This window comes from Galleria mellonella, unplaced genomic scaffold (assembly GCF_026898425.1).
Source record: "Galleria mellonella isolate WM207_F2 unplaced genomic scaffold, CSIRO_AGI_GalMel_v1 utg778, whole genome shotgun sequence".
In the NCBI taxonomy this organism is placed as follows: Eukaryota; Metazoa; Arthropoda; class Insecta; order Lepidoptera; family Pyralidae; genus Galleria; species Galleria mellonella.
In genome coordinates, this window is record NW_026442150.1 from 1,997,328 (window position 1) to 2,021,089 (window position 23,762).

The 23,762-nt window shown below is 35.5% G+C and overlaps 3 protein-coding genes across 5 annotated transcripts; 2 read left to right on the forward strand and 1 right to left on the reverse strand.

The window, feature by feature from the left end:
• Positions 1 to 368: 368 nt before the first annotated feature.
• Positions 369 to 11,406, reverse strand: LOC113510067 (zinc finger protein 540-like). Of its 3 annotated transcripts, XM_031910625.2 has the most exons (6): positions 11,180 to 11,406; positions 9,978 to 10,072; positions 8,700 to 8,835; positions 7,581 to 7,658; positions 6,169 to 6,381; positions 369 to 2,553 (listed from the first exon to the last, which is right to left on the reverse strand). In XM_031910625.2, exons 1-6 carry the CDS (start codon positions 11,232 to 11,234, stop codon positions 1,439 to 1,441), a joined length of 1,692 nt encoding a protein of 563 aa, XP_031766485.1. In that variant the 5' UTR covers positions 11,235 to 11,406; the 3' UTR covers positions 369 to 1,438. The 3 variants fall into 3 exon arrangements, with proteins under 3 accessions (XP_031766485.1, XP_031766483.1, XP_026749285.1); XM_031910623.2 differs by lacking the exon at positions 11,180 to 11,406 and having other exon boundaries at positions 370 to 2,553; positions 9,978 to 10,272; XM_026893484.3 differs by lacking the exons at positions 369 to 2,553; positions 11,180 to 11,406 and adding an exon at positions 3,827 to 4,857 and having other exon boundaries at positions 9,978 to 10,267.
• On the forward strand, positions 10,585 to 11,724 carry LOC113510066 (uncharacterized). The gene is made up of 2 exons (XM_026893483.3): positions 10,585 to 11,085; positions 11,497 to 11,724. The coding sequence occupies exons 1-2, from the start codon at positions 10,766 to 10,768 to the stop codon at positions 11,705 to 11,707; spliced, it is 531 nt and encodes a 176-aa protein (XP_026749284.1). The 5' UTR covers positions 10,585 to 10,765; the 3' UTR covers positions 11,708 to 11,724.
• Positions 11,725 to 14,677: 2,953 nt separating this feature from the next.
• Positions 14,678 to 22,766, forward strand: LOC113510065 (uncharacterized). The gene is made up of 4 exons (XM_052901225.1): positions 14,678 to 14,959; positions 18,132 to 19,536; positions 20,447 to 20,648; positions 21,308 to 22,766. Exons 2-4 carry the CDS (start codon positions 18,143 to 18,145, stop codon positions 21,470 to 21,472), a joined length of 1,761 nt encoding a protein of 586 aa, XP_052757185.1. The 5' UTR covers positions 14,678 to 14,959; positions 18,132 to 18,142; the 3' UTR covers positions 21,473 to 22,766.
• Positions 22,767 to 23,762: the final 996 nt, after the last annotated feature.

A 23,762-nucleotide genomic window follows, 5' to 3' on the forward strand; every position in this document is an offset into this window, starting at 1 on the left:
AATACATTATGAAGAAACTCCAAATAGTTTTGCCGTGTTAAATTCCCCGGTAATTCTGGGCAAAGCTATTTGGAGTTTCTTCAAGGAGCGCAAGAGGGTCGCCATTATGTTTTCATCCATTAAAAAAAATAACGTATAGTATCATGCTTTCATACCACAATCGGTGACTGTGATAAAAAAAAATTTAAGATTATATTTATATATTTTTTATTATCACTGCCAAAGAACAGTACAATAATAAAATTTTCCTAATTCGTAATTAGAATATTATTCTTCGACATGAAAAAAGGCGGGAAATTTCATTTTTTTTATTTTAAATAAAAAAAAATTGTAAACTACCCAAATCATCATCATTTCAGCCGTTGAAATAAACACAGGCCTCTAAACTGCTATAAAAAGAAATAGTCCTGAGCTTTTAAAAAAAAAACTCGTCGCTACAGTGATGAAAAATTGTTCTAAAATGTGTTAGTTTATACAGAAAAGCCACTCTAGAAATTTTCTTCCCTGTTTATTTATTTATTTACCTCTTTATTGCACCACTTAAAGAATAATACAAAGTTACATAATACATATTACACATACACTTATAAGAAATAAGATTCTCGTTACGTTTGTTTAGCTGCATACTCGTGTGCCTCTTGTATTATTAAAAAAAAAAAGAAAAAAAATGCAACAGGCTCATTGCTAGTTCAGCCCGTAGGAGCCACATTAATTCTAAACTTTGCCTTATCAATGCTGGCCGACTACGCATTGTATTTGCACGTTTCTTAAATTACAAATCATGTTTATTTAAATACACTTGTTTACAAGCACGTTAAATCGTCGTATTTTTTAAATCTACTGCAGGATTCGGAAAGTTGTTATCTGTTGAGAAGAGCCCGCAAAAAACTTAACAGTTACTCTTTTAAATCTCTGTTAACATTATGTGTATTTATTTAAATGTACTATGTCTAAAATTACATGGTCGTTAAAAACCCCGTGCATGATCGACTAACACCTGTCATTAAAATTATCATTTAGAGTGTAATAGGTTTTGTTCAATAAGTGTTTTTAATAACAGTTTTAAACTTATTAAAAGGAAGAGAGAAAGAAAATCTATTGGCCAGCCTTGACATATATCCTACTCTATTATGTATGTATGTATATATGTATGTGTATATGTATATGTATGTTATATATATGTATATATGTGTGTGTATATATGTATATAATTTTTTTATATATTTTTAATTTGCAAAAGATGTTTTTTTTAATTATAAAGCACTAATATACCTACTTGTACAACAATTAGTCCATTACCTTAAGGTTGTCTTGAAAAGATTGCTCTCAGCAATAAGACCGCCTCACTGTACTTATACAATTGTATCGTTGTGTTTGTAAATTGCCTTGCTTATTTCCTATATTGTATAATGCAAATAAAGTATACTCATTCATTCATTCATTCTATTGTAGTCTCAGGGTGATGTACTTTAAAATGATTTTTTAAACTACATTTCTGTATAAATGCAGTTTTACATACGTCACAGGAAAACCTTTTGTCATTCATATGTATTCTCGTATGCATCTGTAGAGTGTATGATTTGGCGAATTTTTTATTGCAAACTTTGCATTCGAAATTTTTCGCGCCACTGTGTACCGCCATATGGCGTTGCCATATCCATTTATATACGAATAATTTACCACATAATTCACATGTATATTGGGTGGTTTTTAAATGGGAGTACCTTATATGAGCCGCTAAACCACCCGATGTTGCCAGCTCTTTCTCACAGATATGACATTTGAATTTAGGTTTTTTCATGTCGTGACTATCAACTAGATGCCTCAATCTTTGGTAATATTGTTCAAATGTTTGTGAACATTCGGAACATTTATATTTAACTTCGCTATGAACCTTTTTAATATGATAATTCCTAGCCGATACGGTTTTAAAACTTTTATTACAGTGTTTACAGTTTATATTTTTTTTATTGTGCATAATGACATGCGTTTGTAGTCTATGGTCCGATACGAAGTTTTTACCGCATCGGTGACACATGAAATTAGTGCTGTGCTCGTTCATGTGCATAGACAAGTTTTTAAAGAACCTAAACTCTTTAGAACACATTAGGCATTTCAAATTTTCCGAGCTCAAGTCGAAAGCCAAAATGCCATGCGAAGGGTTGACTCTAGACAAACTGTAATAAACTTTATTGTGAATTCCCGTGAGGTGTTCAACGAAATTGTCTATGGTTAAAAATTTGTCTTTGCACAGTTTACATATTAAGTCGTTAATATCAGCTTTCACCAAATCCTTGGGCGTTTTTAAACACGCAGTAATTTCATCTTCTTCTAAATCATTATGTATTGATATAACATGCTTTTTTAATTTATTAAAAAGCAAATACTCATTGGCACAATACAGACATGCATATTTACTATTATTTACATGCCTAAATGGTATTACGCTTGAATATTTCAATATTAAAGTTATGTTTGAACGCAATTCGCGGTTGTCGATATAATTTTGTGATTTAATCTTGCTCGTCTTCGATTCCAATGGTTTATTTTGATCTGAAACAATTACTAGTGGTTATTTGAAGCAAATTTACCAGAAATTGTCATTAAAATAACGTCTATCTCAGTAATTGGTACACGACATTCAGTTCAGTAATGACAGAGACGTTTCGTGTGCATGTGTGCTCGCGCACAAGTGCGTGTGTGTGCGCGCGTACAAATGCATTCATGTATGTGTATGTTACGTGCGTACAAGTGTGTATACGTGTGAGCACGTGTATGTGCGTGTGTTTGAGCGCACGTATAAGATATTGCGTGTGCGCAAGGGGTGTGTATGTGGGCGTCTCTGTGTCTGCCATACATAAAAATATTTTTAAGCAGACAAACTTTAAAACTGTCATTGTACCAAGCTGTTTATATACGAGGTCTGTCCGGAAAGTTCGTATAAAAGTGTTCTGGAATGCGAGAAAGAGGAGTGGGGAGGCCAGGTAAGCGCAGGACCCCTTCCTTATGTCCCTAACAATGCTTCAGTTCTGGTCTGACCGCCGTGCGGTGCGAACTGGCTTGTCACGCCATCTGTGAAGTTACCTCTTAACGAAACCCCGTCGGCATGGAGCCCGCTTCCGTTGAAGAGCAGCGCGTCGTAATCAAGTTTCTCTCGAAACTCGGCAAGAATGGCCGTGAAATTTTTGCCGATCTCAGAACAGTTTATGGGGATGATGCTGTGAAGGAAAATCCCGCTCAAATGTCAAGACAATGTTGATTGTTTTTTTCGATGTTCGGGGGATTGTCCATCAAGAATTCGTCCCTCCAGGCCAGACAGTTGATGGAAAATTCTACGTCGATGTGCTCAGACGCCTCAAAGCTCGTGTGGCACGAGTTCGTCCAGAATTGGCGCGAGAGGGGCGTTGGATTCTTCACCACGACAATGCCCCTGCCCACACCTCTCTTGTTGTCCGTGAGTTTTTGAGTAAAAATTCCATTACGGTGACCGAACACCCCCCTATTCGCCGGATTTGGCCCCGTGTGACTTCTTCTTGTTCCCAAAAACCAAATTGGTACTTCGGGGGCGGCATTTGGGGGACATAAATGAGATAAAAAAAGCTACGACGGGGCAGCTGAGAAACCTACAACCAGAGGACTTTCAAGGAGCCTTCTCACAGTGGAAACGGCGTTGGCACAAGTGCATTATGTCACAGGGGGAGTACTTTGAAGGGGATAAAATTGATTTACCTGAATAATTGTAAAATAAAATTTTTAAAAAACTTTTATACGTACTTTCCGGACAAACCTCGTAGTATAAACTTATATATAAAATAATATTTAGAAATAAATGCATATTTTACAATAATAAATTTATTGAAACAATAACAAATTATTCGGGATCAGGACACGTGTACGTATCATTATCATGCGCCCTCATATGTTCCTTCAATGTATAGCTTCTAGCATACGATTTGTTACATAGATTACATATGAACGGCTTCTCGCCAGTATGTTTTAACATATGCTTCTTCAAACCATGGTTCGTGATGAACGCCATGCCGCATTCTACGCATTTTTTATTCTTATGACCGTGCGTCTGACGGATGTGTGTGGCCAAATAGTGTTTTATGTTGTACTCCCGCCCGCAAAACGGGCAAAGGAATTTATGCGTAATGTTATGCGCTTCGGACATGTGTTTTATTCTATCATTATAATGTTTCATTGGCTTAAAACATATCTGACATTTCAGTTGTCGTTTAGAATGAGCACTTTCCATATGATTGGCCTTTGACGTTTTAGTTTTTAATATTTTCCCACACTCGCCGCACGGATACTGGCCGCTTTCATGCGTACGCTTGTGAACCTTGAGCCTTTTCGAATTCAGAAAGGATTTCCCGCAAACGTCGCAGATACAATTCGCGTAATGCTCGTTTAGATGCGTGGTCAGTGTTCTGAACACGTGGAATTCGCGTTTACACAAATGACACGTGTACGGACTAGCGTCGACTTTGTAATCTGCGATGCATTCCCTGTATATCACTTTGCCGTGCGCCTCGCTCAGGTGGCGGCGCATGTAGTCGACATCTGTCAAATTCAAATTACAATGGCGGCATTCCAAATTCGAAATCTCAATTTGGAGGGAGCGCGGATAGCGTTTTATTTTTTTCAATTCGGCCTCCACGTCCGCGTGTGTTGCCAGTGTGTGCGTTCTGAGGAGATTTAGTTCCATAAAGTCTTGAGAGCAGAAAAAACATTGGAACCAGCTCTTGTGGTGGCGGAAGGGGCACGCGGTCGTGTCTCTTAGTACCGCGCAACATGTCAGCATTACTCGTTTGCGCTCCGACACAAGTTTTGTACCGTTCGTTTGCGGTTGTCCTAAAAATAAAATGAACTATCAGTTACTATTTTTTTACTTCCCATTAGTATTTTTTTTTAATGCATGATATTGGAATGGCAGCGCCGCCTGCGTTAACGGTGAACGTTGGCGGGGTATCAGTGATAGGATAGTGAGTGATAGGGATGATAGGTGAGAATGAAAAGGCAGGTCAGTTAGTTCATTGTGATGATCTGCAATTTAACAGGATGGTTTCCAGAGGGGTGGGGTGGGCACGTGGTGGTCGACCTGACAGGGTATATTACTAGCAATGGGACTAGTAGTTCGCATTACTAACAATGACCGCCCCTCCCCCTTATGAGTGACGTCATAATTAATCCTTCTTTGCATGATTTTTTTTTTATTGGAGAAATAAATCAAGGTGATATAATTCACATTCAAAATTAAAGGAAAAATGGTTAAAGAAAATCAATATGACAGCTATGTTTTGTTTTTTGCAATGGACATTAACAAAGGTATCCAGACACGATCGACTTAAAGTGAACTTGGTCTTTTATATAATTTTTGGGCATTCAATTTTATGATGGAAATTTCCACCGTTATGCAAATAAGGGTTAAATAAAAAAAATGTTGCAGGAACATAGGCACCTAAAATTGAAGCAGGCAAAAGAAGTCTGAATTAAATACAGTTTTTAAATGGTATATATAACTATTAGAGGAGGAGAGAAGGGTTAACAATGCGAAGTACCAGTCCCATTGCTAGCAATATACCCTGTCAGGTCGACCTCCACGTGGTCTCCCTTAAAAACCATCGTGCTGAATTCCAGGTGTATTCGTCACGATGGATTAATTGACCTGCCTTTTTATACTCACCTATCATCTTTCACTGGTGATAGGTGATCACTGGTGCCCCGCTAGCGTATACCGTAAGCGCAGGTGGGATTAGAATTCCATTATCATCCATTAAAAAAAACTACTAAAGGAAAAATTGGTACAGAATTTAGAAAAAATGACCAAAACGCCCCAAAAAGAATTTAATGTATAATGATTTTCAATGCAGGATTAATGCAAAGTAGCTAAACTTTTTTTTTTTCTATTACTACAGGAGCACTCTGAAACGTTAATTGCGGAAAACAGAAGGGGAGAGAAAGAAGGGTGTCGTTCATTCCCCTCTGTACGTACATGGATATAGTTTTACATGTCAAAATACCCTTATAGCCACCACAAGTCTGGTAAAAAATAATAATTTACATAAATTAACAAATATATATATATATATATATATATATATATATACACACATATTAATAGGTTTATATTTAAAGATATCAAAAACTAACTTATACACATACCTTTAGTCCTTACATCTGTCTCTTTCTTCCCTTCAAGTCTCCCCATATCGCCGTCCTTCACCAACAACGAAATTGGCACGTCAGAATCATAGTCGTCGTCCGAACTGATCTTTTTTCTCTCTCTTTTGCTCTTTACGCCCGACTTCTCTCTCTTTCTTAACGCCTTGGATTTTTCTGGACTTATGTAACTGTTCAGTGTAATATTGCTTTCGTCTGAAATTAATTTATAAAAAATATAAAACTATTTTCATTTTTTAAATTTAAGCTAGACAGAAAAAGTAAAGAATGGGGAAGTCTTGAAAAGGATTAAGGAGAAACGAACATTAGTAAAAACAATAGAGAATAGAAGAGGCAAAATGCTGGGCCGCCTTATACGACATGACGATTTTTAAAGAATACAGTAGAAGAAAAAATAGAAGGCAAAAGAGGAAGGGGAAGACCGAGGAATAACTATTACATGGAACAGATAAAAGAAACACTAGGTGTCATGTCGTATAGGGAGGTCAAGGATATGGCCTGGGATAGAACCAGCTGGAGGAAGATGCATGAATTAGTTGCACCGACAAGAGGGAACTCTTAAAAAAAAAAAAATAACGCAAAATTATTAGCTACTAGCTTTTACCCGCGAGTTCGTCTCCATGATTGGGATATATTTACTGACTGGAATAAAAAGTAGTTTATATCTTTATTTATTTCTTATTGCATTCCATAAGGTGATTGGTAGATAACATCCTGTTTTTTTTTTGATGAATGAAAATGGTATGGTAACCCCGCCTGCGCTAACGGTATACGCTGGCGGAGCATCAGTGAAGGGTGATAGATGAGAATGAAAATAGGCCAGTTAGCCCGTCACGATGAATTCATCAGGAATTAACCATGATAGTTTCCAGGGAGTACCGCAAGGAGGTCGACCTGGTTGGGTATATTGCTAGCAATGGGATTCTCAGTCTCCATTACTAACAATCCCTTCATTGTATGTTTTTTTTTATTGGTGAAATAAATCAAGGTGGTATAAATTCATGTTCGAAATTAAAGGAAAAATGGTTAATTAAATAAATTTGACAGCTTTGCTTTTTTTTTCTGCAATGGTCATTAAAAAGGTATCCAGACACGATCAACTTAAAGTGAACTTGTTCTTTTATATAATTTTTGGGCATTCAATGTTATGATGGAAATTTCCACCATTATGCAAAGAAGGGTTAAGCGTGAACAGATTCAAAATCTTTGATCATTCATATAATAATTAACTGCACTGGATTGGCTGGAAGAGATCTCTTTTAGAGACAATCCTACCCTTGCTAACAAGTTATTAAACTAAATAATTTTAAATTTAGATTTAGCGCGATCAACTCCATGCCTTTGCCTAGCAGTGGGACATCATGAGTTAATAATAGAATTATAAAAGTACATACCATCTGTGTATGGAGGCTCAGCTGAATCCGAATGTGGACTTGCGCCTTCGCATTTTATTGGAACATCACTGAACGCTTCTGAAATCAGATGGAAACATAATAGATTGATATTAGAGATGTGTAACATCCAATATCTATATATTACGTATCCGATATCTATATATATTATATATTTGTTACCAGAGGGAGACTGTACAAAAGTCGATTGCTTGGGTACCTCTGTCCCATTTGTGTTTCAACCGTAAAGCAGTTGTGTTTGGTGGTAAAGTGTCCTAGGGAATTTAATTGTCGAGGGATAGGCAGCAACATCTCTCTTAAACATCACCAAGGCCTAACATTGCACCACAATCCACCTGCCAAGCATGGCAACTATTGGCAAATAAACTATTAGCATATCCCACCTTTCATACCGAAACAGAATTATGCAAACACAACTGCTTCAACGATTGTGACAGAGGTGCCTAAGCAAACAACTTTTGTACAAAGTCTCAGTCTGGTAAATCCAAACTCAAAGGATCCCTTATATCTATACTTTTTTTAAATATCTCTTATAATTGTTTGTATCTATAGTAAGTTTACTACTGTAATCCATAGAAGTATCCTGTAGAAGATACCATCTTATCTTATATTCGCCTATGGAGTCAGCTAAACTGTTGCACGTCGACCCATCGGGATTTTTTGTGCTTCCCCCTGCCTTATACCATCATTTCATAGATCCTATGTGTTACCCTAACGATATCCCGCGGTTTAAGATATCTGTAGTCCCCTGGTTCAAGATACCATCTAGTTACAATTTATTAATATTTTTTTAATGGGTGATAATGGAACGGTAGCCCCGCTTGCACTATTGGTATACAAGCGGAACACCAGTAAGGGATGATAGATGAGGATGGAGGCAAGTCAGTCGGGCCATCATGAAGAATTCAACAAGAATCACAATGGTTTTCAAGGGGAACTGGGTGGAGGTTGACCTGATATACTGATAGCAATGGGGACTAACCTCCCCATTACTAACAATCCCTTCCCCCCAACTTATTTATATTAGTAAGCTAGTGCAGTTAATGGCTGTATGTTGATTATGATGATGAGTAAGATAGTGTAGATGATGACTCTACTTACCAGGTCGGCTCCAGTAAGCAGTGAAATGCTTGTCAGCTTGCAACACTTGCTCCCGGAAGGTGTTGGCATCACGGAGATGAGAGGCACATAACGAGCACATTAGATGGCTGGGTCCCCATTGTGTTAGGTGAGAGAGCTGAAAGAGGTCACTTTAAGTCCACAGAAGCCGGGCAGTTGCTTAGAGGCCCTAATTGGCTAAGGGCCCTGTGGTATAACACCTATTACAAAGATTGTTAATGAAAATCTCCTATTGCCAGCAATTTTTCTTTAATAGGTGATGAATCAGTAACCCAGCCTACGCTATTGGTTTAGGCTGGCAGGGCACTGGTATGGATAATAGATGAGAATGACGCAGATCAGTTAGCCCATTGTGATGAATTCATCAATAATTAACCATGATGATTTCTAGCAGAAAGGCATGGAGGTCAACCTAAAAGGATACATTGTTAGCAATAGGACTGTTAACCCCCTTTCCCTCTATTGCTAGCAATATCTGTCAGGTAGACCTCCATGTGGTCCCCCCTGGAAACGATTGTACTGTATCCCAGGTCTATTCCTCACAATGGGCCAAGGGAATGAACGACAGATGATGATGGAATATCAGTTGGCCCATCATGATAAATTTATCAAAAATAATCATGATGATTTCTAAAGAGAACCATATGAAAGTCAACCTGATAGAGCTTACCAATGGGACCACTAGTTCCCATTACTAACAATTACTTCTCTCCAAATGGTATCACCATTTTTTTTTTTAATAGATGATAATGAAATGGTAACCCCACCTGCGCTAACGGTATGCGCTGGCGGGGTACCAATGAGAGATGTTAGGCGAAAATGAAGCAGGTAAGTTGGCTCATCATGATTATTTTTTCAAAAATAAACTACTACGGTTTCCAGGGAGAATCATGACCTGTCAGGGAGTATTTTTAGTAATGGATGTGTTAAACCTCATTACCATTAGTAATGAGATTCCTGTGTATGTTCCTAGCATCTCCATTAGGAGAAGTGACAGCACATCGCCAGGACTTCGAGTCCTAGGTTGTTCTATTAAATTATAAAGGAATGGTGCTCAAGATTTAACAGCTTAATAAAATGCTACGAAATTTGGTATACACACAGTATTTGAGATAAAAAAGAACGTAGGCTTCTTTTATGTCGGACAATCAACATATTTCGGTCAAAGGATGAAGTCGCGTGTAAAAACTAGTGATTAATAATTACAATAAAAGAGATCTCTATAATTAATGTTATAAATCATATTTTACAAAGACTTACAGTTATTCCATAACAGTCTTGCAGCATATCATTGTATACTTCCTTAACTCCAGACTCGGTAACATACGAAGCGGTCATATCCCAAGTGCCGCTGGCTGAAAGACAGCATCTACATACATCTGGCTGCGATACCCAGCTTTTAATATTATCTATATCCATTGTTTATATTTTTTTTAATTTTTGTTATACTTCTATAAAATAATAAAAAAAAAGTAAATAAAATTTTAAAAATTGAAAATACCTAATACCTATACCGACCTATTCGGCTCAATATTTCTCTTTTGACAATGACATTGACAACATTGACTTTGACAACTTTTTATATCTTTTTTATTTCAGTCAGGCATAATTCAAAATAATATTTTTTGAATATTTCTTTTACTTTATATCAGACATAACTAATTTAAAAATAGTAAAAATGAATAGCGCTTGAAATGTTTTATATTTAAAGTTTCTTTACAATAGGATGTATATTAAATTGTTTGGTCCACATAATTTTATTTTTGATTAATACCTTTTTTTTTTTTTTTTTTTCTTTTTTTGTGGGATTAATACCTTGTTATTTAAGGTAAACATCTAAAAAAAAATAATGTCAAAAGTTACATTTCAATGTCATAAATTTTCCCGCCATATGATCTTATTTTTTATCTGCTTTTAGACATATTTTTTCATAATTTTTATTTTTTCGTTACCTTTTTCCGATTACAATACAAAAATATCTTTTTAAATTTTTTTGCGCTTGACTTGAAACTATCAATTAAATCTATTAAAGAAACTTCCAATAAAAAATGCGGAATATTGAAATTAAAGCTCGTATTACAAATTACGATAACATTTGTAAAATAGCCGAAGAACTCAGCGGCGGTCCACCGAAAATTATTTTACAAGATGATACATTCTATAAAGTGAATCGAGGACGATTGAAAATGAGATTCTATTCAGACTCTTCAGCTACGCTGGTTCGCTACGATCGGGACGACGAAGAAGGTCCGAAGCTGTCTGACTACGATTTGGTTGAATTCTCCGCAGTTGATGGCCAGAAAGCTAAACAATTAGACGAATTATTAAGGAAATGTTTGGGTTCTCGCGGTCGAGTCGTTAAAGAAAGGTTAGTATGCAAATCGTCCAATTGTTTGGTAAAAAAAAAATAAAAAAGTTGTAATTTTTTTAACAACTACTAAAAAGTAACATGTCAGCCTGACCTTCTTCATCACCATCTGCCGCATCCAGTTGTTTCTGTAATATCATCATCATCATACCAGCTGTCTACTATCCACTGCCGAATATAGGCCTCCCCTGTTGGGGATTTTGCCAGTAGTTACCACGCTTGGCAGGTGAATTGACAACCACAGTTAGACTTTGGTGATGTTTTGAAAGGGGCGCTGCCCATCCATTAGGAAAAATATTGTTTTTGTTTCTGTTGAGACTGTTATTGGAATCTACCAAATAAATATCTCTTTCTGCACTCAATTATTTCCTGTTTATAGCAACTTTTATTTGGCACTTATTTCATTTATAGGAAACTATACATGGTCGGTCAAACACGCGTTCACATAGACTCCGTTCAAGGTCTTGGACACTTCATGGAGCTTGAGGTGGTGCTGACACCAGAGCAGAGTGTGGAAGAAGGCCAAGCCATCGCCCGTGACCTTCAAAAAGCTCTGCAAGTAAAAGATGAAGACTTAATAGAATGTGCTTATGTTGATTTGTTGGATAAAGTGAATGAATAAAAAAATTTACTAACTTTCATGGTTTTTTATTTTCTTCTATGAGTAGATAGAATTTTCAAACTTCATTTATGTTATTCATTAATAATGTAGCTTTCTATAGATGAAAACTTTTTTTTAATTCATCTGAATAGTTTTTGAGTTTATCTTATACAAACAAAAATCAAATCTTTTGAAGGAAACAATAAAGAGTATCTATCTGTCTATCTTTTGTCTTTATGTTACAGATAAATAGATACTCTTTATTGTTTCCTCCATAAGATTACAATAGTAAACTTATTATAGATACAAACAATTACAAGAAAATATTACACTGAGAAAACAATGTGCGGCCTTATCGCTAAGAGCTATCTTCCATGCAACTTTTGGATGGAGAAGAGTAATTATATATTTTTTTTTTATTTATTTACACTTTATTGCACCAAGTAACAAGAGAAATAACAAATACAGTAAATATTAATGAGAAGTGATACAAAAGGCGGTCGTATCGCTAAGCAATCTCTTCCAGACAACCTTTGGGTAGAGGACATTGAGAAAAAGACAAAGGGTAGGTGGCGCACTAATATATAAATATTATCATATACAAACATATATACATACATACATATATGTATGTACATACATATATGTATGTACATATATAATATATACACAATAAAATATATACATAACATACACATACTTAACAGCACACATACAACAGAAGAGTAATTATAAACAGTGCGATTGGGGCACACACAGTATACATTAGCCTTTTACCCATTATTGTGTTAGTGTGGAATTTAGAGGAAAAAATGTTAATATCTAAATCACTTTTATCAACATCTCATCCACTACCTACCCACTGTCAGACATAGGCCTCCCTATAGACTGCCATAATTAATCACTATGGTTTCCAGTGGGATCCACGAGAAGGTCGACATGAGAGTATATTGCTAGCAATGGGACTACCAATTCCCATTATTAACGATGCCTTCTCCTTCCTGCGGTAGGTATTTACCCTACATACGTAGTAGTGTTGCCTGATAATCGAATGAATAAATATAAAATCCGCTCCCGTTAAATATCGTTGGGGAAAGGGATTGTTAGTAATGGAGACTGAGAATCCCATTGCTAGCAATATACCCAACCAAGTCGACCTCCTCGCGGTTTCCCTTGGAAACTATCATGGTTAATTCCTGATGAATTCATCATGATGGGCTAACTGGCCTGTTTTCATTCTCATCTATCACCCTTCACTGGTGCTCCGCCAGCGTATACCGTTAGCGCAGGCGGGGTTACCACACCATTTTCACCCATCAAAAAAAAATCGTTATTAGGTATTCAGAAGGTTTTAGTTTGTATAAATAAATAGGTTAATTTATATACTGTAGGTATTTACCCTTTTATGCGTAGTAGTGTTGCCTCATAATCGAATAAACAAAAATAAAATCGGCTCCATCTAAATATCGATTATATGGAATAGGTTATCGATATGTTGTTTGACATTTAGCTAGTAATAACTAATAGTTCTATATCTACTGTCGTTTAATTTATTTATTCTATACTTGTAATTGATTAGTAAGAATTATTAATTATATCTGTTGATATAGATAGATATATAATTTATTTGCATTACTTACAGCACACAAATTACAACATATACTAATATACGTAAAAAGCGAGATAACATAAATTATAAAAAAAAAAAATACACAAAGCTAAATACAATTTTCGTTTGTGAGTGTGCCATAGCAATACAAAATGGCCACAACTCAGTTTATCGCTTCGCCCTCAAAAGAGCAAAGCACTGATATTCTGTTGCGGCGAAAGGGAATAGTGTAACAATAAAACAATACTACCAGATTATCCGTACAATAAAAAAAAAAAAATAGATAGATATACAGTAAACAGACAGATATGACAGTTCATCTAGCAGACAAATGGTATATTTTTAATAAATATATTATGAAGACAGGCAGTGATAGATAAGGCCTATAGACATTTTAAAGTTTACTGAAGAAGGCCTACGTTCAGCAATGACTTGATACATGCTAAAATGAATCAAGTATATCACATTAATCATTATTCCGTGTAATTGTATCCCAATAATTTATTAATGTTTGTTTATTGTTTAAATAACATGCTTATTTAATTTCTCTTAAACAATTGTAATATTCGTCATGGTTTTATTATTTAGCATGACAATATAAATACTGACGGGGGAAAAGGGATTGTTAGTAATGGAGACTGAGAATCCCATTGCTAGCAATATACCCAACCAGGTCTACCTCCTCGCGCTCCTCCCTGGAAACTATCATGGTTAATTCCTGATAAATTCATCATGATGGGCTAACTGGCCTGTTTTCATTCTCATCTATCACCCTTTACTGGTGCTCCGCTAACGTATCCCGTTAGCGGAAGCGGAGTTACCATACCATTTTCATCCATAAAAAAAAATATATATAAATACTGCTAGCACAGATACTTTTTTCATAAATGTGCGTAAAAAAAATTAACAAATGAAATTGGTGAAGAAGTTTTTGAAGAAAATAAAATAGATGTACAGAAATTTGAATAATATATTTAGCAATTTCGTTATTTTGTAGGTCGTATAACAGTTATAAATTTAATAGAATATATCAAAGAAGTTAGCAATGTAGCAGCGACTTTGAGAAGGGTGATTTAGCAGTATGCAAATTCGAATGGTTTTGTTTTTCGATTAATTAGTACTTAGGTCTAAACGATTAATATTACAAAAAAGTATGTCCTTTTCAAACAAAAAAGTCTCGTCATTCGAGCGATCGGCCCGACTCGGCTACATTCGTACCGACTCGTATATGAGTGAATGAACTTAGTAGAAGCAGTATGGTGAATTAATAAAATCCGCAGTCGAATGATTTTCAAACACATTCGAATAACTCGAATTAATTACTCAGTCGATCAATTTGTGGTCATATAAAGTAAATTCACGCATTGATATAGCGATTTTTCTTTGTGAATTGATTATGCGGCAAAAATGTTGTGAAAATTGAGGAAAAATTGTGACATTTGGTTAAAAAATAACATCTGGTAACACTTTTGATTTGGGTAAATCACACAATTTAAAGTGAATTCTTTATAATGTCGGGCTTAAAAGGACGTGTATCCAGAGCCGTAAAACATATTAATAATAAAAAAAAAGGTTAAATCACAATTACCTCCCTATTTTGAATTGTTTCCAAATAATTTTTTTTCACATTAACTTTCTTTTTTTGGTGTGTGAAAATTAATTGGGTAAGTGAATTATATTATTATATAAATTGTTTAATTATTATTTCATTTAATTTTACTATTACTAACTTTTACTCGCGTATTCGTCCGCGTGATAGATATGTTGATTTACCAAGATAAATAGGCAATTATGCCCCCGTTTATCCAAATATGAGTTACTTCTATACCCAGAGGGTAGAGAGATTGTTAGTAAATGGGGTGTAATTGTCCTATTGCATTATATAAAACTTTACTCTTTGCATACAAAATAATTGTATACAAAAAATATTGATCCAGAATATGCAATAAAAAAGACTTATTACTAATTCTCTTGCAGACAACCTGCCATAAAGTAGTAGGTAAATACACAGAAGGTAGATGGCGCTAGTAAGACAGTAAATACAGAGACACAAGAAAGACACAGTAAATATGTATTCTTTAAGATCTATCTCCACATGATCTCCTATGGAATCTACAATCTCTAGTGAATTGATCATGATGTCTTAACTGTCTAATATCTTGTCTTTGGGGGGAATGGAATTGTTAGCAATGGAGTTCAACATTGCTAGCAATATGCCCTATCAGGTTGACCTCCACGTGGTTCCCCCTGGAAACCATCGTGAATAATCCTTGTTGAATTTGTCACGATGGGCTAACTGACCTGCTTCATCCTCACCTATCATCCCTCACTGGTGCCCCGCCGGTGTATACCGATAGCGCGGGTGGGGTTACCATTCCATTATCATCCATTAAAAAAAAATATCTTGTCTGTGTATACATGAGTTTATTAATTTAGCACAGGGGATGTTACGAGTGTAAGTTGACCTGACATTGGTGGGGGAAAGCATTTGTTAGGATCTAACTGCCCCATTGCTTGCAATATATCTTATCAGGTCTATCTCCATGCGGTTACCTGTGGAAAGCATTACAGTATATATATATATATATATATATATATATATATATATATATATATATATATATATATATATATATTAGAAAATATTTATTTCTTATTGCATTCCATAATATACTTAGTAGATAACATTTCAATTATGGACCGTGTTGGGCGCAGCGAGTACGAGAGAGGAGGACGACACTTTTTTCACTTTAGAAATAGTCTAAGGATCCGTTACAATGTTATCCAGCCATTGATATTGTATCACGATAGCTACGTATTTCCTTATTATTATTCATTATTTAAGTATTGCTGTGTATGTATTCATGTCGTAATTGTTGTTAGTATTATATAGTTATTTAATATATTCTGTAGTTTATAATTATTTATATTCATATTGTAAATTTTTTTAATAAATAGTTTAATAATAAAATTGGCCATAAAACAATTTCATTGATATATACCTTCAAAATTGCAAAAAAAATTACCATAGTGTCCTAATATCAGGCTAAAGCCATTAACCATGGACACATAACCCACTGTATTCTATATTACATATATATATATAAAATAAAGTCACTTCTGCCAATTGTTCGCTTAGATCTTTTAAACAATGCAATGGATTTTAATGCAGTTTTCATCAATAGAAGAGGAAAATTTTTGAAAAATGGATGATAATGGAATTGTACCCCATGAGTATATGCTGGTGAGGTACCAGTGAGGGATGATATGTACACAATTTGGGTGAAAATGAAAAGGCAGGTCAGTTAGCCCATAGTAATGAATACATCTGAAATTCAGCACGATGGTTTCCAGAGTGAACTAAATGGAGATCAACATAGGGGCCATGATCCCCGTTCTGGTTCATATATGGCTCAAAGGATATCTCTGGCAATCCAATGTAAAAATGCCATGTGTCATGGGGACCTTTGGGTCGGGTACTGATCATGAATGGGACTGATCTATAATTTTTTTTGTGATTCTATGAAATATATATAATATTATATATATATATATATATATATATATATATATATATAATAGATTATGTAAGTAAATAAGTTCATAATTAATCAGGCTGTTATTTAAGTTTTTAAGAATTGTAATATATAACTAGTTTATTTAACTATATATATATATATATGTTTATCTTTCACTGGAAATGCTGAAATATAACAAAATAATGAATGATAATATAACAAAATGATATAATTGTCCCTCTATATTAGGACCACAAAAGCAATTATGTTCTATATTATACAGATATTTTTATCTAATTATTTTAAAGATTAAAAATAATAATAATATACCAGAAAATATTAAAAATATAAAGACATTGAGACAATTTAAGAGCACACTGTACAATGGCTTTTGGACAAGTGTTATTTTTCAATTAAGGACTTGTTAGACTAGAAAAAACATTCCACTTATGTTCTTATAGCTTATACATACATATGATACTTTTGACATTAGTATTTGAAAAAAAAAACTATAATATACTAAAATTGTGCATGCCATTGTTTTGGCAAAACAAGCATGTTCATATTATTACTGGCATATCTGTATAACGTGTTTTTGAACATATAAATAAATTATTTTTTATTAAAAAAATTACAAATACTAACAACAAAACCAAAGTAAATATGACTAACAATACGAGTTAAGTCAAGGCATTCCCCGTAAAACATAAACAAAAAGGGTTGTCGATTTAGGATAACTAATTGAGATGACGGGGTGGGGGGGGGAGGGATTGTTAGTAATGGGGTGTTAAACAGTCCTATTACTAGCAATATACCCTGTCAGGTTGACCTTTACATGATTCCCCCTGGAAACCATCGTGACTAATTCTAGTTTAATTCGTCAGGATGGGCTAAATGACCTACTTTCATCTTCATCTGTCATCCCTCACTGGTACCCCGCCAGTGTGTAGCAATAGCGCAGGGTTACCATACCATTAACACCCATTAAAAAAAAATGAGATGACGTGCGTACAATACTGTCGAGGGATTCCCTAGAAAACATAAACACGAGGGGTTGCCAACTTGGGAAATTTTAATTCTCTAGTTTTTATTTAAGTAAAAAAAAAACACTTACGTAACACATTGTTTAAACCCCCTCCCGCCCCTGTAACGCATCGTGATGTTTTACACCCTCAAATTGTATTACGTATTACTTGAACGCTTCCAAAAGAACGTGGCATACTCATACACCTGTGTGTGTGCGCCATTATTCTTTTTCTGTAATTTTTTTTTTATTATTAATTATAGCAGGAAATAAATATATTTTTTTTCTTTATAGAATACACAAACATGAATGACGTCTGTGGCAAAAGATTGCCTGAAATACTAACAATTTTGGCCTCAAAAGGTTATCTGGCCAAGATGTATACAGCTTTGGAAGACGATGGCATTGCTAGCGTCATTAAGATAGCTCTAGATGTAGTTCGGAACACAGAGATTGTTCCCTTGCCTGACATTAGAAGAAAAAATAGCGATAAAGCGGCTTCCTTTATCTACGAAGCCCGTGCTTACTTACGTTCCAGATGCATAGACGTTGCGCTAGAGAAATGCAACGAAATGCTCTTATACGCTCCAAAGAACTCTGATCATATGTTTTCCGTTTACTACTTCAGAGCAAAGATACTGTGTCTTGTAAAAGCCGCAATTGCCGGCTTGAACGACATTGAAAATTGTCTGGCCGTTATGAAGCCACAGGATAGAGACGCTCTCGAAGATCTGATGAAAATGAAAAAGGAGCTAACATCTATTTTACCTTTTGAAAACTTTAAAAACTTAGCTTTACAGAGCTCATTTGGTATGGACTATTTTACGTTCAACATGAAACGCAATAAGGATATTAATTGTGCAATCGCAGACATTGGAGTCGTTAGAGAAAATGGCCTACCAAAGGTTGTAGCTACTAAAAATATAGACGTGGGGAAACTTGTAGCAGTAGAACGCGCGTATGTTACCCACCGAAACGACATGAACCAACTGATATCGTGCTACAACTGTCTCAAATTTAATTTGAACTTAATCCCCTGCGACGGGTGCTGCTACGCGCTCTTCTGTGACGAGATGTGCAAGAAACTCTGCATGGACGAATTCCATAGAACAGAATGTCAAATAATGGATCACATTTTTCCCGAAAGATCGGATGCCAGATTCGTTTTGCCAGTGAGAGCTGCTCTAAAGATGAAGCAGGCGAAAAGCTGGGACGAGTTGGTGGCGGCTTCACAAGATCTAACCGCCGACAAATTGAGAAACCGCTCCGATTCGGAGATCTATGATTCTCGGAATACCTTCTCGATTTTGAACTTCAATAACGGGAAACATTTTGTTCATGGAAAGATTTTTAATCAAAGTTTTTATTATGCTGCCATCGTCAACCGTTTGTCAGAGATCCCAGGATACTATCCTCAGGACCCGAAAAAGAGATTAGAGGCAATGTACGCACTGGGAAGTATCATGTTGCATTTGTTTGTAACGTATCCTTTTGAAATCGAAATAATAAATGCAGCTCAAAATTATTTGACGAATAATGTGACGAGCGAGCCGGAGCCCAATTTCGGTTGGTTCTCCTTCGCGAATAAATTGAAGCATTGTTGCGAACCAAATCTCCTGGTTGTCGGACTCAACGATAAGATTGGATTAGTGGCTGTGAAACCGATAAAGAAGGGGACTGAGCTTACGATTTGCTATATGTAAGTAAGCTGGGGGACGCTGAGTGACTAGCACACTGTTTTTTTTTTATACAACTTAGAATGGCAAACAAGCTGAGGGCCCACCTCATGGAAAGTGGTAACCGTCGCCTATAGACATGAGCAGTACCATGGACATAACAGAGTATACTGTTTCGCCCATGATACCCCCCATGCGTTGTCATTCCTGAGGACTCAGATGTTATTCCTCTGTACCCTGTAAATTCACGCCATATCCCACCCTTCAAACCGAAACACAGCCATGCAAATACAACTGTTTCACGGTAGAAACACGAATGCGACAGAGGTACCCAAGCAATCGACTTTTGTACAAAACCTCCCTCTGGTAAAATCTAGGCATGGATAATATGGATACCGACACGCTATATATATATTATATTTATATATTATAGATATCGGATCAGTATCCATATTATAGGATAAAAGTATAACATTTTAATCCTTATTAGGTATAAGTTTATTGATACTCTTCCAATATCTGTATATCGAATTCCTCTGGACGGGGAAAAAGGTCATCACTCATTTGGATATTTGGATATATATATATATATATATATATATATATATATATATATATATATATATATATATATATATTATGGGTGACAATGGTATGGTAACCCCGCCTGCACTAACGGGATACGCTGGCGGAGCACCAGTGAAGGGTGATAGATGAGAATGAAAACAGGCCAGTTAGCCCATCATGATGAATTCATCAGGAATTAACCATGATAGTTTACAGGGGGAACCGCGAGGAGGTTGACCTGGTTGGGTATATTGCTAGCAATGGGATTCTCAGTCTCCATTACTAACAATCCCTTTCCCCCCACAATATATATATTGCTATATATTACCTAGTTCTAGTTCATAGATATTTGTTTTTTTTTTTCAGGGGCCATTGGTATGAGAACATACATCACGAGGGTAGAAAGAAGAAGCTCTTCACCGCACTGGACGTGGTGTGTGAATGCCGTGTGTGTGAAAATAACTGGAGTAACCAAACAACCAGGTCGGCCAAGTTGGAGCCTGAACAGCTCAAGTCTTTTCGTAAATGGCGCGCCACCGTCGGCACCGTGTATCCTAACTCTGACAAGGTACTTGAATTATTTAACGATTAGTTCCCTTTTTTATAACACAATAGGCAAACGAGCATGCGGCTTACCTGATTCGCATTCTAAGTTGTATAAAAAAAAAACGTGTCCACTGTATATGGAACTATAAGTATAACCAAAGTATATTATATAAGTGTAACCAAACTGTACTGGAATCAATATCAATAGGAGCGCCCAGTAACTACGTGCGAGCACGTCGACGGCACTTATTCGATGTTCCATTACGAAGAACAGAGTTGGCTAAGCAGGCTCCTCTATCTCTTGCATTGAAACTACTCAATGATATTTTGAGCCGGTATCCGCAATTGGATGTATTTGCCTCCAACTTGCTGGAGTTTCGTCGGGTGACCACAGAGTATTTGTGTTCAGACGTTTTTGTTTAAGTCTTTTTATATTATTCTTGTTGTATATATGTAATTTTTTTTTATATGTTGTTGTATTCATGCTTTCCTGGGTGGGCGTATTGGGAGACTGTAAGGCACACCCAGTGGATGTAATAAATAAATAAATAACTAAATCGTAACTTGGGAAGGCACTGACTCCTGGCATACAGTTAACGCTAGTTTGGGAGTCAGGACTACATGTAAATATATTGTATATAGTTCAATAAATAGATTATTATTATTGTTTCCGTCCCTAAGGTGCACTTCAAGGAGACCTGCCACGCGCTAAGAGTACTGCAGGACCTGCCCAACACCGAGGAGCATCACCAGTTGTTCAGGCAGTTCCGCAACTCTCTTAATGCCTTCCAATATTCCGTCACCGAGAACAGTATTATTATGAATAGTGATTTTATTCATGAATAACTAAGTTTTATTTCGTACTCTCTATTTGTCTCTGAGGGCAATTATGTGACACTGAACTGAACTTAGACGTCATTTATCTAAACCAGTGATTCTCAACCACTGTGCCTCGGCACTTTTGTGTGCCGCCAAATTTTGCAAATATTTCAAATTTTTGTCATAATGTCGTAAGTAAATTTTTATCTTTTTCTTTGTGTGCCGCCAAATTTTGAAATCGTTAAATATGTGCCGCAACAAAAAAAAAGGTTGAGAATCACTGGTCTAAACCAATCTCGAAATTTAAATTTATACACAGCGCCATCTCTAAAAATGTGTATGAACTAAGTTTCTAATAGATTTTAGTCAATAATTGTTAGCGCCATCTCTAAATATGTGTATGAACTAAATCTCTAATAGATTTAAGTCAATAATTGTTATTGAAGATAAACATCTCCGTCCTAGCTAGTACATACCTAATACATATTAATATATTTATCTTTACATTAGTTTATATATGTATTATTTATTTACGCTTATTATGTCACGCCTGTTTCCCATTAGGGTAGGCAGAAACAATGGAACGCCAAATGCTTCGATTCAAACAAACCTCTTTCGCTTCCTCCACATTCATCAATCGCTTATTATGTGTAAGTATATTTTTAATTTATACTGTCCATATTGCGTTTAAATTTATCTTTTGTCCCTTTTCTTCTCGCTCTTTTAGCCTTATTATTTTTCTGTTACGTCTTGACCAGACACAATTTTTATTATTTCTCTCCATCTTAAGGTTGCCTGGAAGAGATAGCTAAATAGTGACTCGTTCGTTTAATTTATTTATGTATTTTTTTTTATTTTTTATTAAAGAAAAACTAACAGCTAGAAAATGTTATACCAAAAAAGAAAAATCTTATATTATTAATATTAAAAGAGTATTTACAAGTCCAAAAAATTACACTAATTTTCTCCAAGTTCATTTCATTTTTCTCAGTACTTCGCTATATGTGTCAGGTTGGTTTGAAGAGGCGACTTGACGTATCGTGACATGCAGTGTTTTTTTTAATGGTTGATAACGGAATGGCAACCCCGCCTGCGCTATAGGTATACATTTGCGGAGTACCAGTGAGAGATGATAGGTGAGGATGAAGAAGCAGATCAGTTAGCGTATCGTGATGAATACATTTGGAATGCAGCATGATGGTTTCCAGGGAGGGCCATCTGACAGACTGACTATATTGTTAGCAATGGGACTGGTAATTCCCCCCCCCCCCTCTCCCCATAGCGCATTGTTATTCATATCTATTACAGATATTCATGTGGAGACATGAATGAATAAAGGTGATATGTCGCATATATATATATATATATATATATATATATATATATATATATATATATATATATATATATATAATGTAGGGGTGTCAATAACCTCTCGTTGGTTATTGCATTTGTTTTGTTTGAATATTATTATTTTATATAAGACTTTATTAGTGCGCTGCACTAGATTTTAAGTTATAGTTTGAATTTTATACTTAGAAAGAGAATGCGGCTCTTGAAGCAGGCGAATTCTTTATCTATGATTTACTACAAAAAGGTTCTTAATTTGAAAAAGAAATTTACTTTTTTTTTTGTTCGATTTACAATCGGCAAAGTTTATCGATTGCTGTTATCAACGGATTGTTTTTTTTTTTTTTCATTATAAGAGTTTATTTAAAGCGTGATTTAATTATGAACCGATTTTAATATAGTTGTTTTCTTTTTCTTTTGTTATAAAAGGACTTATTATCAGCATTGTCTCGCATTAATATGTTAATATCGGTTTCATGTTACTCTATCTATTTAATAGTCTTGTAAGTATAGTACTCAGTGCCTTTAATGACAATTGAAGCTGTGATTTTGTATTAAATAGTTATTCATTACGCATTTACTGTTTTATTTTAATATAGAGCGTCATCATCATCATTATCATGTCAACAGTGAATTGTCCACAGTTGAACATAGGCCTTCCCCATAAAAATGGGATTTGCCAGTGGTTGCCACGTTTGGCAGGTGGGTTGGAAACTACAGTTTCAATTCCTCTAAGCCCAATCTGTTGTACAAGCGGTAGAACACGCTGAGTGAGGCAAAACCTCTCCTAAGACTTAAGGGTTCGTTACCGCTTGTAAGCCTGGGATTACCGATAATTCTCATAGCTCGTCGTTGCATTCAGTCGGAAGGATTCAAGCTGGTATTTAGGTGCTCCCGTCCATATGTGAAATACGTCTGGATAATATTTTATTAATTCACCCAGACATGTGATACTGCAGTGGGATGA

What these genes read in the sequence shown, in the direction of transcription:
- LOC113510065 (XM_052901225.1), top strand. Translation starts at nt 18,143, where the DNA reads ATGAATGACGTCTGTGGCAAAAGATTGCCTGAAATACTAACAATTTTG. An exon ending in GAGCTTACGATTTGCTATAT is followed by an intron (nt 19,537 to 20,446) that starts GTAAGTAAGCTG and finishes TTTTTTTTTCAG; the next exon opens with GGGCCATTGGTATGAGAACA. An exon ending in TGTATCCTAACTCTGACAAG is followed by an intron (nt 20,649 to 21,307) that starts GTACTTGAATTA and finishes TCCGTCCCTAAG; the next exon opens with GTGCACTTCAAGGAGACCTG.
- LOC113510066 (XM_026893483.3), top strand. Translation starts at nt 10,766, where the DNA reads ATGCGGAATATTGAAATTAAAGCTCGTATTACAAATTACGATAACATT. An exon ending in GGTCGAGTCGTTAAAGAAAG is followed by an intron (nt 11,086 to 11,496) that starts GTTAGTATGCAA and finishes TTTCATTTATAG; the next exon opens with GAAACTATACATGGTCGGTC.
- LOC113510067 (XM_031910623.2), bottom strand. Translation starts at nt 10,136, where the DNA reads ATGGATATAGATAATATTAAAAGCTGGGTATCGCAGCCAGATGTATGT. An exon ending in TGAGCCTCCATACACAGATG is followed by an intron (nt 6,382 to 7,580) that starts GTATGTACTTTT and finishes AATTAATTTCAG; the next exon opens with ACGAAAGCAATATTACACTG. An exon ending in GACAGATGTAAGGACTAAAG is followed by an intron (nt 2,554 to 6,168) that starts GTATGTGTATAA and finishes TAATTGTTTCAG; the next exon opens with ATCAAAATAAACCATTGGAA.